The sequence below is a fragment of the Phocoena phocoena genome, chromosome 19 (genome assembly GCF_963924675.1).
Source record: "Phocoena phocoena chromosome 19, mPhoPho1.1, whole genome shotgun sequence".
NCBI classification, from domain to species: Eukaryota; Metazoa; Chordata; class Mammalia; order Artiodactyla; family Phocoenidae; genus Phocoena; species Phocoena phocoena.
Genome location: NC_089237.1, coordinates 16224917 through 16240035, shown reverse-complemented (window position 1 = coordinate 16240035; position 15119 = coordinate 16224917). Strand labels below are relative to the sequence as shown.

Genomic DNA, 15119 nt, shown 5'->3' with positions numbered 1-15119 from the left:
CGCTCCACAGAGAGCATAGCAGCTCCTCCCACTTTGGAGGGCTTGTTATGTGTTTCAAATTCATTGTCTAGAACCCTCCCAACCCGCCCAAGTGGGCATAATTAGCCCCACTTTGCAGATGAGGAAACTGAGGCTCGGAGAGGTAAAGTACCTTGCTGAAGGTCACTGAGTATTAGGTGATGGAGCCAGGTTCGGAATCCAGGTAGGTCTGCTCCGAAAGGCCCTTCCTTCCCTGTACACCACGGTGCCTTCCAGAAGGTTCTGAAGTGTGTCCTCCTAGCCCGGAGACTCAGAGGGCACGTGCCTGTCTTCTTCTTAGGCTCTGTCAGTGGACAACACATCACATGTAGCAGGCGACACACACAAGCATTTGGAGGTGGCCCAGAGTCCCCACCCCCACTCCACTCCACCCTGCCTCGTGGCAGGATAGACAGTGAGCAGAAACAAAAACTCCCTGTGGAAGAAAACACCTCCTCCTCCCTCGGCAGAGCCCAGGCAGTCCCTGTGCTGGGATCGCAGGGGTCTCAGCCCTGGCCCAGTCTTGAGCCCTGGGAAGCGTCACTGCGGCAGCCCTTCAGGAGCCGGAGAGATGGGAGGGGAGGTTCCCAAGGGTCAGAGTCTGTGTCCTGTCAGTGAGAGGACAGTTTATACAGCAGAGGGGGCCTCCCGGATGGCCGCAAGTCGAGCGCATTCATATATTTAGGTCCTTTAGCATTTTAGAATGATTTGCGGGGCCCAGAAATTGAGGCTACTTAAGCTGTCAGTTGCAGACACCTGCTAAATGTGGATTAGAGTCTACTTGTCGTGAAAACTTTGAAATGTGATAGATAAAGGAACCTGTATTTGAAATTTAAGTCAGAGAAAGAGTCCTACTTTAAAATATCCTAAACTCCAAAATAGCATGGGACGGAATACTGTGACTTGACAGATTGCAACAGTGTTTCCTGAAGCGGCATTTTATTGAATACTGGTCCACTGGATGTTGATAGGTGTGTCCAGGGAAAAAAAGAGTTCCATGGTCCAATTAGTTTGGGAAAAAAAAAACCAGGTGAAACAAAGTTAAACAGGGTTTGCTGCAGTAGGACTTGTCAGAGCCTTTAATATTCTAATGTACATTATGACCCTCTGAGAAGGATACATGGTATGCATTTCCCCAATTCGCCAGTCAGCACGGGGAAATGCTGATCTAGCAGATGCTTTTGTTGTGACATAGATGATGATGGTCACTGGGGCAAAACATGTGAACCAGGTCCACCTGGGGCTCTTATTAAAATGCAGATTCCTGGGCCCCACCTTAGGCTTACTGTCTCAGAGTGAGCCCGGGATTCTGTATTTTAGGAATCTCTCCCAATGGGGTTCGGCTGCATAGTAAAGTTTGAAAACCTCTAGGCTAGGTCATCAGTGCTGGTCACTCTAGCAATCTGGTCTCCAGTAACCAGTGAGATGCTCCAACCAGCCCCATTGTCCCTGGAGCAGGGGGTATACAATATTGAAGCCAAAGACAGAAATCTATAATTAGTCTTCAATAATGAATGCCAATAACAGGAGTGAGTTAGAGGTGACACTGGTAGACAAGTGGATTGGTTTCACCAACGGGTGTGGCTTTCCAAACACAAAAGCCGTCAATGGTTTGGTCCTAAAATCCAGAGGTTATCTATAGGATGTTTGCCAGTAGCTAGATTGTTGCTAGCTTGGAGAAATGGCAAGCATTAGTCCTCTTGGTAGAGCCTGTAAGTGGTGAGAAGACCCTCCAGGGTTGGGTCAAGGGTGGAATGGGCTTGTCAGAGAGCCAGCTGGGGCTGGTCACCAAAGCCTCCATTAGTGAGGGGCGGGCTCTGGGAAAACAGCCTACACCCCTTGGCCCTTGAATGAGCAGAGGGGTCCTGCAGGGACTGGAGCCTGGCTGAGCTGCCCCATCCGTGGCCCTGGGTTTTCCAAGTGCCCCTCCTTGGAGTGGGGTTGGCCCCAGCTGTGGGAGGCTGACCCTGACAGAGACGGGGAGGGAGCCTGTGAGAGGTGGTCCTGTACTGTCTACCTTCCCTGATGGCCCCTGTGCCAACATATGCCCGGAACAGTTTCCCCTCTGCATGTCCCTGCCCTCGGCCAGCCTGCTGCCCCCTCTTGTCAGGGTGCTCCAAGCAAAGACTCCAGTGTGCTGTGTTGATACTAACAACGAGAACCTAACAGATTCAAGGGGAAAGAAAATCAACTGGATTTCCACTGGCCCAACTGAACAAGACATGTTGTATGGATCCCAAGAAATCAGCTCCACTCCATCGGGCTCTTTGTGAGCTGTGCTAATGGGTGTAACATACATTCTCATTTTATATTTTATCAGCTCGCATGGTCAGTAAAGGCAAAGATGGGGCTGGACCTGAGGACAAAAAAGCCAAGGTAAGCTGACAAAACCATGAAACCTCTCTGCTGCCATCAAGTTGATCAAGAAGCCATGCTTTGTATCTGAATTAATCTTTATATATAACATGTGGAGAGCGTTTGTCCCTGAAGTACAGCTGTCATTCCAAGTGCTTTGTGTTTTTATGCAAACTTTTAAAATTCTAGCATTTATCCCTGGACGCTTGGGCCAGGGAAGGGCAGTCAGCAAGTTATGAATTAATTAATGCTAATTGTAGTTGCATCAGCATAGTTTGAATTAAGACGTTCACAGTAAATGAAGGTGTGTTTGAATTTTCTGCAATGAAGTTTGAAATTTGCACATTTTACACTTCCCGCTACAGGTGTAGGCTCAGCAAATATGTATCTATATACATACACGCACATAGACATATTTAAGATATATCTAGAAAATACCGTTTCCTTAGGGGGCTGAGGGAGTACTGAGCAAGAAGGAGATCTCCAACCTGAGGAGGGTCCTGGAAAAGCCCTAGAAGGGCGGACCTGTGAGGCAGGCCGAGAAGGAAACATGAAGGGGGTTGGTGACGTAGGAGTGAGAAGAGGCGTTCTAAGGAATAGGACCAGTGCAAGCAAAGGCCCGGGGGCATGAGGAGACTGTTTGGGGAGCTCTGAGCAGATCGGCTTGGTTGCTGCCGAGCTCGGAGTGGGGCTGACACAGGCTGGAGGAGGGAAGCCTGACACACACCCGACATACTGAGTGGACACGGCCATGATGCCGTGGACGCCGTCCTGAAATCCCGCCAGCCGGTCTTCAGAAACCCCCCGAGGACCAGAAAATGAAGCAACTTGCTCACCACCAAAACCACACCCGGAACGATGTGGTCCTTGTCATGCTCCCTTTCAGCTGTAGTTTACTCTCCTCCATGACTGTGCATCTTGGAAAAAGCTCCTGTAAATGCATGGTAGTGTTTTGCCAGGAAAACCTCACTGGGGCCCTAGATGAAGACCTGTTTTCCTTAAAGGTGTCTCAAATGTCCCATATGCATGCTGCCTGAAACGCCTGGGTCTTAATCATCAGTCCTGGAGGCCTGACGGAGTCCCCAGATGCAGAATGAAGCCCTAGGAGTTTGGTCCTGTGTGTTGAGGGTCGCTGCCCGAAGTGTCTGCCCTAGAGGAAGTAGGCTTCGCCATCAGGACTCTGCCCATCAGTGGGGCAGCTGAGGGTCCTGCGGGAACTTGAGGGGAGGCAATAGCTGCTCGCCAATCACGACGCCCATTCAGGGGAATCGCGTCCTCGTGCCGGCATGCATTCTGTTCACTCATCCATCAGGAAGCCGTCCCTGCCCTGGAGCTGCTCACAGCCTCACAGCAAGGGGGCAGATCTCTCACGAACCTTGGCCACTTGGCCAGGTAGGGAGCAGTGCCAGGGGAGGGGGACCTCGCGCAGCTGGGGAAGGAGGGGTTGCCAGTACCCACCCTCAGCTTTTCTTGTCAGCAGCCCCAGGGCTTCAGCCCGCATCCCTCCCCTCACCCCCGTGCTCCATTCCTTTCGCCCTCATCCTCCCCAAGGCTGGCAGCAGAGAGGGTCTCAGCCACCTTAGTGATGAACCCCAGTAGCACAGTCTCTGGTCAGGACCCTGCTCTGTAGCTCTGACATCCTCTGGGCTTGGCCTCTTGGTTGTATTCCTGAAGGCATGGCCCTTCCGCCTCCCAGGCCACCCTTCCCTACCAGGGCCACACATCCCCATCCAAGGCCCCCAGAGGCCATCCAGACAAACCGCAGGTGTCGGCCACCATCCTTCACATGCTCTCATCTCCGTGAGGCCAGCCAGCTCACGGAGCCCTGTCCCATTGGCCGCCTGCCCCACCCAGCCTATTTCCTTAGGTGGACCGTGTCCAAGCGTAAACAGTGGCCAGATAAGATTCACCAGACAGTGTTTAGCTTTGAGACTTTATTCAGAAAGTGTGTGTGTGTTGTGTGTGTGTGTGTGCACGCACGCGCGTGATCTAAGTGGTGTCAGGCAGAATCTTCAAGACCTGGGGCAGGCACAGTTCTCTTTTTAGCAAGGACAATTCTATCGGTGCGGTGGAAGAGGGCCGGGAGTTAGGGGGCCAGCATGAGCTCCCCACCTGGAATTGAGCAGAACCTGGGGCACTTCTGACCCATGACACATTGGAGGTGTTTTCTTGAGAAACATCCTAAGAATCACATACTTTTGGCGACCTCCATCAACTCTTTGGGTGCGAGACACCTTTAAACCAGTGGTCTCCAAAGGGCAGAGCTGAAGTAGATCCAATGGGCTGGAGAAAGAACATACCAGAAAGTCTATCCATTGTCCAAGTTCTGCCACATGAAAGTTTCATAATGTTTGTCATATGTTAGCATTGTAGTATATGTATTAGCTGGTGCATAACTGCAAGTACATGAGATGTATGGTCACGTTCTGTTCTTCCTGATAAGAAGGACTGATAAGGGTGCGTGATCCAAACAGTTTGGAGATCACGGCTTTAAACCATTACCTGTCTTATTTATTTGTAGTCACTGTCTTTTTTTCAGTTTGTTCATTTCTCCCATGTGCTGACTTTTATTTTGATTTTATTCATGTTTATGTTTAAGACATCCACACCTTCCTCTGCTAAAACCCTGGGCAATAGGCCTTGCCTTAGCTCCAAACGCCCCACTCCTGGTAGCTCAGACCCTTTGATCAAACCCTCCAGCCCCGCCGTGTGCCCAGAGCCATCTTCCTCTCCTAAACACGTCTCTTCTGTCACACCCCGAACTGGCAGTTCTGGAGCAAAGGAGATGAAAGTCAAGGTAAGGAAAGCGCCTTTGGAAAGAACGAGGCTGCTCTGCTGTGGTTTTCAAGTGTATGCTTTTCTAGCTGCAAAGACCTTTCTTTGGATAAGCTCTTACCTAGAAGCGCCACATAGCACAGTTAAAATTCTGGGTGAAACAAGGAAAAGGAGGCACAGTGCCATCCTTCTCGGCGCCCCGTCGGCCCTCGTGGCAGCAGCCCTGAGGCACCGGAGGGGACCCTGGCTTGGAAATCGCCACTCTGCTTGGGTTCCTTTGTCCATTTCTGACTTTGGTAACCGGGGGGTGCTTCCAGGTTGCCCTCATTTTGGGTCGGACAGCACCACTCCGCAGCCATGCCTGTTCCACCAGTTTACTCCTTCCTGAACCATCTCGTAGTCCTCAGTTCATGTCAGTTTCTTCTTTGACTTTGTGTTATATGTCAAGGTCATCAACTGGGTCCCCAGACTCAGTCACTGTCCCCAGTCAGCTGACTTGTGCACCTGTGCTCCACCTTTGGCCAGTTTGCTAATTGATGCTGGTGTTCACCCGCCAAGGGCTCTTAGCACACCTGAGGTGGTACTGAAGCCTGAGGCTTGTTTGGGAGAGAACAGAAGGATAGGGCCGAGCTCTGTTAGCACTCTCGGTCAGTTTCAACAAACTGTCTCCTTGTCCCTCTGAAACTAACCACCACCAGTCAGATAAATCCCTAAGGGAGTCAGAGAATGGTGTCCACGTAGGAAGAGTCTACAGATGTCCTGCCTGCCGACACTGGTTGGATGATGAACTCGATCATTGCTGTAAGCTCTGTTGACTTTTTATTAAATACATCAGCTCAGCTCTTGCAGATAACTCATGTAAAATGTCCCTCCAGGAGGAAAAGGTAGGCATTTGGGAGGGGCTGTGGATTTGTGTGCCCAGCAAACCCTCGTCATTGTAGAGGACATTTGTTGTATCTGGCTGGCAAAGTGTCACCCCAACCTTAGCCTCATTTGGAGTCACGGTGGTTGAATGGGGCTGGCATTGACACCGGGTGGCAGGAACCTTTCTCAGTCGTAAAAACCACTCTACCATGCTTCGTTTACAGGGGGCAGATGGTAAACATGGAACGAAGATCGCCACACCCCGGGGAGCGGCCCCTCCAGGCCAGAAGGGCCCGGCCAACGCCACCCGGATTCCAGCAAAAACCACGCCCACCCAGAAGACCACGCCCACCCCGAAGACCCCACCAGGCACGGGTAAGAGGGATGTTCTCTGGAATCCAAGTCGGGGGAGAGCTCGCTGTGGAGGCCCTGACAGTTAAGCTCTGGTAGCTGATCGACGCCTGCAGTTTACTAAGCACCGAATTCTAATTCTTTTAATTTTCTGAGCTAGATATTGAATCCCCACTTATTACCACGAAGAAATCGAGGCTCGACGAAGTCTAACCAGACTTTTAAGCACGAGGAAAATGCAGCCGTAAGACTAGTAACTGACGGAAAAGGGGCTTCTCTGAGATCCTTGGACCCCACATCCAGGGCCCCTGGGAGGTGTTTTTCAGTCCCCAAATGAGGGTTAGGTCACTATAGGTGACCTCACACAGGGCACGGCCCCTGCTAACTTGCTGGGATGTTAGGGACCCTCGGACAGAACGTAAGAATCTTAGCGAAGCAGCCACACCCTGGGCCCGTTCCCCCGGGCTCCTGTGAGTAAAGCCACTGGGTTTTGAGTACCAGGCGAGGCTTCACTTGAGCCATCTTGCTTCCACTGGGGACAGCCAGGCTGAGTGCCCCTGTCTCACTGCCCTGGGGACTGTCCCAGGAAACTGGGTTTAGACTGTGCATGACTCGGGGGGCATCTGGCCTGCGCCGGCTCAGGGGCCCTGTGGATCTTACATGGGCTGGTGCCACGGGGCCTCTGCTGCCCCTTGGCCCTGGGGTGGCTGCTCAGAGCCCTTGTCTGCTGCATGTCTTGGCTGTGATGTTTCTCGAGGTTGCCGTAGAGTGGGGCCTGCACGGACGCCCGCTCGCTGAGGCCCGTACGTCGGTTTTCTCCCACGGGGTTTTTCCGCATGTATACGATACATATGGTACGGGGTAACTTCGAGACTTGTGACTGGGATTTTTACATGATTTTGACGCTGCTTTTTTTCACTGGTCATTGTGCCAGTTGATTCACGCGACTGGATCATAACTGGAAACAAGAACGTGTGTTTCTCTTTGGATCTTACCTGCTCTTGGGTGGACAGATCTCCCCCAAGTTGGCCTTGTTTCCTACCCGATGGAGTCCCTGACCCCGTTCCCCGCCTTGGTTGCCTCTGTGGATGGCCTGGCTGAGCATGACTGGGCGCCCATAAAAAAAACACTCATTAAGGCCTCTTTAAGCTTGATGATAACCAGGCTTTCTGTGGATTTTTCTTTTTAAGCTACCGAGCAAGTGCAGAAAAAACCACCTCATGGAGGGGCAAAATCTGAGAGAGGTAATTCTGAGCCTGCTTCACCCGCAGGGTCATGCCTTTTGCGCATGTGCCTCTTGGTTGGCTTAGGTTTTTAGAGCCGAGAGGACGTGCTTCTGAAACGTAGGTTTCCCACGTTGAGCCTGAAGTTGGCACAGTCAGAATTCCTGCTCCTCTCTTCGTGTGGTTTGTGCGGATATGTCTGTCCGACGGGCCTTTCTAATCCTGCGTGCTCTCACTTCAGCCGAGGGCTGTGGTGGGCCCAGGGGAGGATGTGCCTCGAGCTGATACGGGGGCTGGAGGTCTGCACTGGCCCCAACCAGGTTACATGTGAGATCGCACCGGCATCCTGTGGGTGACGGTCACTGCGCTGGACCCGGGGAGGTCGAGTAACTTGCCTAAGGTCACTCGGCAATCCAGTGGCGCAGGAAGAATTTGAAGGCACCACCAGGTCCACCAGCCAGCCTGTGTGCCTGGGGGCAGAGGGTGGGGGGCACCGAGCCCTGGCTGCAGAGCTTGGCAGCGTGAGGGAGTTCCAGCAGACACGGAGACTCCACACGCTCCTTCTCCCCTCGGCAAGAGACGCCGCCGCTTCCAGCAAAGAGCTGCCCTTCTGCAGCCTGGGGCCCGGCAGGTCCCTGTTTGGTACAAATGGTTCCTGGGGCGGGGGCAACCGCCACCCTCAGAGCTGGAGCCCAGCATCCAGCCCAGTGGCTCTCAGACTCAAGTCTGCTCAAGAATCCCTGGGAGCGTGGGAAGCACCAATTTTGCAGGCCCCACCCCTAGAGATTCTGTCCCATCAGGTCTAGATGGGGCCTGGAGATCTGCATCTTACAGGTCCCACTCCTCCGTGGTGGCTCTGGAGATTCTGATGCAGGGGTGCCTGGGGCCACACTTGGCGAAACACGAATCCAAGAGGCAGACGGAATAGCCAGCTATTAAAGTGTGATGGGGGATGAGAAGTGCAGGAAGAGACGCATGTTAGGGAACCCAGGGCTGTTCCGCTGGGAGAGGGATGGGCCCAGTGGCCTTCCTGGAGGGCTTGGCGCCCGCATTGCACCTGGAAGAGTGCACTGCTATTTGCTGCGTGTCGCTTTGGTGGGGAGAGGGTTCTCGGGAGGGCAGGGCGGCAGGAAGCGGCATGGCTTGTTCTGCGAGCGAGGGACAGATGGACACGAAGCAGGTATACCATTGTGGAGCCCAGGTACCACAGAGGAGCTGGGAGTTTGGATGGGGTCTGAGGGAAAAGGGGCCTTGAACTTGGAGAACAGCTTAAAATTCACCCTGTGGTTAAAGAGTCCAGTGGATCCAGATGGGCCCCTGGCCCACCATTGCATTGCCCTTATTCAGGGCACAGGGCATGTATCCCTGCCCGGCCTCACTCACTGCAGGCATTACAATTTTTTCCTCTGAGCTCAGAGTGGGTAAATGACTTGTCTGAGACCACGCAGCTAGCTGGAGCCTCTCCTGGCCCCCAGGGCCACAGGGCAGAGTTGGTCCCCCTCTAGGGGGTACTGGGTGGTCCTTGGCGACCACTCTTTTGCTTCTCTGGGAAGCAGGATATCTCTGTCGCAAAGCAGCACGGCTGAGAAGTGGAGACGTTTCTCTAGAAATGGGACCAAGGGCAGCCTCCTGCTGGTTTGACTGAGCTTCTGACCTTGTTTCCACGTGCCTGATCCAACCCTGAGTCTGGGAATGGACCCCAGGACAGATAGCCCTTTGCTAACTGGCCTCATGCCCTCCTTCCTTTCCAGGTGAATCTGGGAAATCCGGGGACCGCAGTGGCTACAGCAGCCCAGGCTCCCCAGGCACTCCGGGCAGCCGCTCCCGCACCCCTTCCCTGCCGACCCCGCCCACCCGGGAGCCCAAGAAGGTGGCAGTGGTCCGCACTCCACCCAAGTCACCGTCTGCAGCTAAGAGCCGCCTGCAGACCGCCCCCGGGCCCATGCCAGACCTGAAGAACGTCAAGTCCAAGATCGGCTCCACAGAAAACCTGAAGCACCAGCCGGGAGGCGGGAAGGTAAGGGCGTGCAGAGGCTGGCTGTGCAAGAGGAGGCGGGTGGGTCCCCTGCAGCTGGGCTGGAGACGGGCGAGCGGCTCTCCTCCCACCACCAGCCTGGGTCCCCCCGCCCGCCCCCCATAGCACAAGCACCTCCCCGGCCTCTTCAAGGAAAGACAGTAGGTTACTGTTCGGTTCTTTACTGGGGTCACCACCAGGCCGTGAGTGCCCTGCTCAGGGGAGAGAAAGTACCGGTTCTTCCCTTCCTCACTTCAGCCCTTGCTGATTGGACGGATCTGAGGTGACAGGCTTGTAGCTCCGTGACCTGGCGGTTCTCAAAGTGGGTGCCACAGGGGTTCCCTGGCTGCCTTGTGTTTCGAAAATGAGACAACCAGTCCATAGGTGGGTGTGTCTCTGGTGTTGGTTGGACATTTGTTTAGGTCCCAATTCTGGAGAAATTCGTGATTCTGTTTTGAACAACTGATTCTCTCAGGGACGAACAGGTGCTCATGACATTTCTGGGTCTCCCAAAGTTGAAGAAAATGAGCTTCCAAGGGTCAGAGGTGGAGAGAAATGGGGACGGCCTGGACCGTCTTCCTCCTCTTCTTGACCCCATCCCCCGTTGTATGAGTTTCCTAGGGCTGACATACGAAATACCATGGCCTGGGCGGCTTATACAACAGAAATGTAACGCCTCATAGCTCTGGAGGCCGGAAGTCCAAGATCGAGGTGTCGGCGGGGGTCGTGTCTTCGTCTCTCCTTGGCTTGTAGGTGCCGCCTTCTCCCCATGGCCTCACGTGGTCCATCTCTGGGTGTCGCTGTGTCCCAGTCCCCCCTTCCTATAAGGACACCAGTCATATTGGATTAGGGCCCACCCTAATGAGCTCATTTTAACTTAATGAGCTCTTTAGAGACCCTGTTCCAAATACAGTCCCATTTGGAGGTGCTGGGAGATGGGACTTCAGCGTGTGGATTTTGGGGGACACAATTCAGACAATAGCAGTCCTCCCCCACGAGCACAGGGTGGGGAACAGAGAAGGAAGAAGGGAGGCGGGAAAGGGATTGGAGGACCAAGACCCAGCTCTTGTGTTGGGCCTTCCAGGCTGGGCCGTTTTTGGGGCAGCGAGCCTCCTGGTGGGCAGGGGCCAATGTTTCCCTTTCAGTCGGGACCCCCAGCTGGGGCCTCCGCACTCTTGATTTTATTAATCACTGTTGTCTGGGGCCTGGGTCACCGTGGAGGGAGGGTGTCTCGGAGCACCTTTGGTCCATGTTGGTGCCATTGCCTGAAACCGTGCACTTTGCTTCCCGTGGAGCCTCAGGGACCCCTGCTGGCCTTTCCCATCCTTGGGACCCGAGCGGTCCTGCCCAGTGGGGAGGTCTGGGTGCCTCTCGGGGTCTCATCGCACTGGTCTTTGGGCCACAGTGCTGGGCCTGAGCCGTGTTTACCTTCCTGCAGTGTTTGCTGTGCTTCGTAAAGATGCCTGTCTCCTTCCAGAAGGGGCTCTGGTGCAGCTGGCTGGGGCGCTGGCTTGAAGTTGACCCCTCTGTGAGGCTCTGGGGGCAGAGGGACCCCCAAGGAGAGGGTTTCCGAGGTGATGGGATGTTTCCCACTGGCGTTCGCACCCCTCCCCCAACGCTGTGGATGTCCTGTGTGTGCCCTGTTTTCATAGCACAGAGCATTTGCCTGTTTTGAAAAATGAAAAACAAAGCCCCACACGGCCAATTCTGCACCACTGAGAAGATTGTGGGGCTGTGACCAGCGTGCTCATCACGGCAAGAGGGAAACCATGACTGTCAGTGCCTCCCAGCCTGCGGGGCTCTGTCACACACCTGCAAACACCCACGGGCTGCCCCAGCCCATTTGGCCCCGTTCTGGTAACTCCGCTGAGAGCAGCAGTGACAGGGCTGACAGGGAGGAACCCACGCCTCGCACCTGAGCCGCTGGCCCCGAGGGCCAGCGACTTGATGCTCAGGGCGGAAATGGGGAGGGTGCCCCCAGGTTATGGCCGCACCGCGCTGGGGCGCAGACGTGTGTCCATGGCAACTGAAGGTTAAAGAAGAAAAGTGACTTTTCTTGGGGCTTTTGGGGGAGGAGATGTGAGGAAATGGCAGAAGGGGAGGTAACAGCTTCCCCTTAAATTCCATGGAAAACCTAGAAAATTGTGTGAAACAAAGAAAACCTGACCCATAACAAAGTTCAACACATTAATCTCCAGGAAAAACGACAAGAAAAGGAAAAAAGAAGGCACCTGGGATCCACACAGAAGGCCTTTTAAAATGACTAGACTGGGACTTCCCTGGTGGCACAGTGGATAAGACTCCGCGCTCCCAATTCAGGGGGCCGGGATTCGATCCCTGGTCGGGGAACTAGATCTCACATGCATGCCACAACTGAGTTCACGTGCCACAACTAAGGAGCCCACGTGCTGCAACTAAGGAGCCCGTGAGCCGCAACTAAGGAGCTGGCAAGCCACAACTAAAGAGCCCACAAGCTGCAACTAAGGAGCCTGCCTGCTGCAACTAAGACCCAGTGCAACCAAATAAATAAATAAATAATAAAATAAAATTACTAGACTGAAGGTCCCTCAAGGTCCCGTGAGATCTTTGGGTCCCCGTGGCCTCTCATTCAGCCCAACATACAATACAGTAAGTGCTCAATCACTGTTTATTCGGCTACAAAAGGGACAACGAATGCTCCAAGGGTCTGAAGGATAACTCAACTCCCGAAACAGAGGACACGTGGAAGAAGGAGAAGCAGGAGATGGTCATGTTTGTAAACCTGCAGAGACTGAAAACCGCAACAGATCACTGGTTGGAAAAAAATGTAAAACATCTGTTTTCTGCTTTGTACATTTCTCTGTTTTCATGATTTGCTACAGTGAACATATATTGCTTGAAGAGTCCAAAACGAAATTACTTTTAAAGGAAAATGCAGATGATCACCTGGCCACTTTAACAGAACCAGCTGGATCCACCAAAGGTGGGGAGGGAAGGAAGGAGTAGCAGTTCTCTTGTGACTGCAAAGGAGAATCACCTGGGGCAGGGAAGGAGGAGGATTCTTTTAAAAATCCTAGTGCCAGGGCTTCCCTGGTGGCGCAGTGGTTGTGAGTCCGCCTGCTGATGCAGGGGACACGGATCCGTGCCCCGGTCCGGGAAGATCCCACATGCCGCGGAGCGGCTGGGCCCGTGAGCCATGGCCGCTGAGCCTGCGCGTCCGGAGCCTGTGCTCCGCAACGGGAGAGGCCACAACAGTGAGAGGCCCACGTACCGCAAAAAAAAAAAAAAAAAAAAAAAAAAATCCTAGTGCCAAAGCCTCTCCCTGGCCCGTGAGAATCTTGAGAGGGCCTCCCTAGGGGTTCCCAGTATGCAGCCCAGGCTGAGACCCCGTGGGGAGCTAAGATCCCGCATGCCTCACAGCCAAAGCATAAAACAGAAGCCATATTGTAACAAATTCAGTAAAGATTTTTAAAATGGTCCACATCAATCAATATTTTAAAAAAGAAAAAAATGGATAGAAACACAGTTGTGACTGGAGGTGTCACAGTAGATATTAGTAAAGTAAAAAGATAAAAGGACAAAGAAAGTCCATGTAATTGAAAGGGGAAAATGAACAAATATCAGGAATTAAACTGTAGGGCCAAGGGTTTATCTGTTAAGAGTCCAGATATTATGTCAACAATCTATTTAGTCCCTAAAGAAAAACACCTATAAATATAGAGAAGCAGAAATTGCATTGTGGTACAGCAGAACTTCACTGTGTGCATATCACCAATATGACCACAAATGCCTGGGAATTAAAAACCTTTCCTTTGTCACTGCTCATTCAGTTTGGAAATGAAGATGCCTTTTCCAAGTGCCTTGATAACAAATGCCATAAATTATGTGGTGATGCCCCCAAATTGTACTTAGAAGGAATTCATAATTTTAAATGCTTTTATTATTTTAAAAACTTAACGATTGCAGCATATATTCCCTTATTGGAGGGAAAAAAAGAATACAAGAAAAGAATAAGAATACAGAAACAAAGATAAGAGCAGAAATAAATTAGAAAACAGAACATAACAATAGCACCAAAAGCTGGTTCCTTCTCTCTTTCCTTTATTCATTGATCCAACGTTTCTGCGGCACCTCTGAGCGCCAGGCCCTGTGCTGTGAGAGTTTCTGCCCCCAGGCCCAGGCAGGAGAGAGAGACACATGAGCATATAAAAAAGGGCAAGAGGAGAGGTTGGCCAGGGAAGCATATGCAGGAGGGAGCAGCCTGCACCAGTGAGGGTCCCCCATACTGAGGGTCGCCTGTACTGTTGTCACCCACACTGAGGGGGTTACCTGCACCCTCAAGGGTCACCATACTGAGAGTCACCTGTGTTGTGGAGTGTCACCCACAATATCAGTTGTTATCAAGTCAGAGAAGATAGGACAGACCCTTGTTTGGGACCGTCATTGGGTCTTTGAAAGGAAAGTCCCCCACGTAGAGTGCTGGAGACACAGAAGAGAGAATAGTGGGAAACTGCACCTGGAGATACTCAGAGCAAAAGCAAAATAAAGCTAAAACTGGTACCAGCTGGGGTAGCAGAAGGGCGTGGGTTAGGGTGGAGTTTTGTTCGTTTACGCGAGAGCTTTGGAGATTTAACAGCTGATAGAGGGAGGTCCCTGCTGGGTCTGCTGTGAACCAGCTCTGTGTTTGCCCCGACAGGACAGGATAGGATGGAGAAGAAAGAGAGTAGTGGAGAGCACCTGCCGCAGAGCCTTTGGCCTGACTGTCAGTGAGTCACGGAGGGGGAGGTGAATAAGAGGGCAGGTCTGGGCCCAGCCCAGGTGATGGCAGCACCAACCTCAGCAGCGTCTCTGTGTGGTCAGAGGAGAGCACAGAGGTCCCAGGTACCTTCCATCGTGAGAGAGAAGGAGCTCATATGGGGCTGAGGCTGCCAGGTAAGGAGAACTGGGGGTATCCCTGTGGCTGCCGAGGTGAGAAGGGACATGCAGAGTCATGACCAGAGCATGGGGGGTGGTCTGGTTGGCTTTGAGCAGATGGAGCTAAAGTCACTTCCTCCGAGGATGTCCAAGGCAGTAGCTGGAATGCGAAGGCCCCAGGCAGGACAGAAACCTACCAAAGCTGCCAGGCTTGGAAAGCCTTGGGCTGCAATATTCCATGTGGCCACAAGATGGCGATGGCACGCTGCGTCTGTCTCCATTCTGGAGAACTGTTTCAAAAATTGGTTGCATCTGTTGAAACTTTGTCTCATTTTTAAAAGTACACATGTAGAACATTTATGTGGAGTAAATAAAGTGAGTCTGTACGTAGGATAGTTTGCTTGTCCTGTGCAGAGCCAGGCTGAGAGCCTCCTCTGGGATAGCCTTGTAACTCTGAGACCCTCTGGGCATCTCTCCCTATACACAACATCTGTGTTTCTGGAAAAGAATCTTGTGTAAATCCCATCATTATAAAGAATCTTGGGGCAGTCACTGTTTAAAGGAACAGTATAAATAGTTCTAAAGGTGACTCCCCTATTACTTGATCTCCTGTGTCAGTTCTCAGG

At 52.6% G+C, this 15119-nt stretch overlaps 1 protein-coding gene across 10 annotated transcripts in view; it reads left to right on the top strand.

The window, feature by feature from the left end:
• MAPT (microtubule associated protein tau) overlaps positions 1 to 15119 on the top strand; it is a 45427-nt gene that overhangs the window by 15810 nt on the left and 14498 nt on the right. For 7 of the 10 annotated variants that reach the window (XM_065897949.1, XM_065897947.1, XM_065897948.1 and 4 more), the window contains 3 exons: positions 2339 to 2394; positions 6237 to 6387; positions 9338 to 9603. In XM_065897949.1, coding sequence (XP_065754021.1) covers positions 2339 to 2394; positions 6237 to 6387; positions 9338 to 9603 — 473 coding nt within the window. Of the gene's footprint in view, positions 1 to 2338; positions 2395 to 4972; positions 5171 to 6236; positions 6388 to 7553; positions 7608 to 9337; positions 9604 to 15119 lie in introns of all 10 variants that reach the window. The other 3 variants (XM_065897940.1, XM_065897942.1, XM_065897941.1) reach the window with 2 other exon arrangements.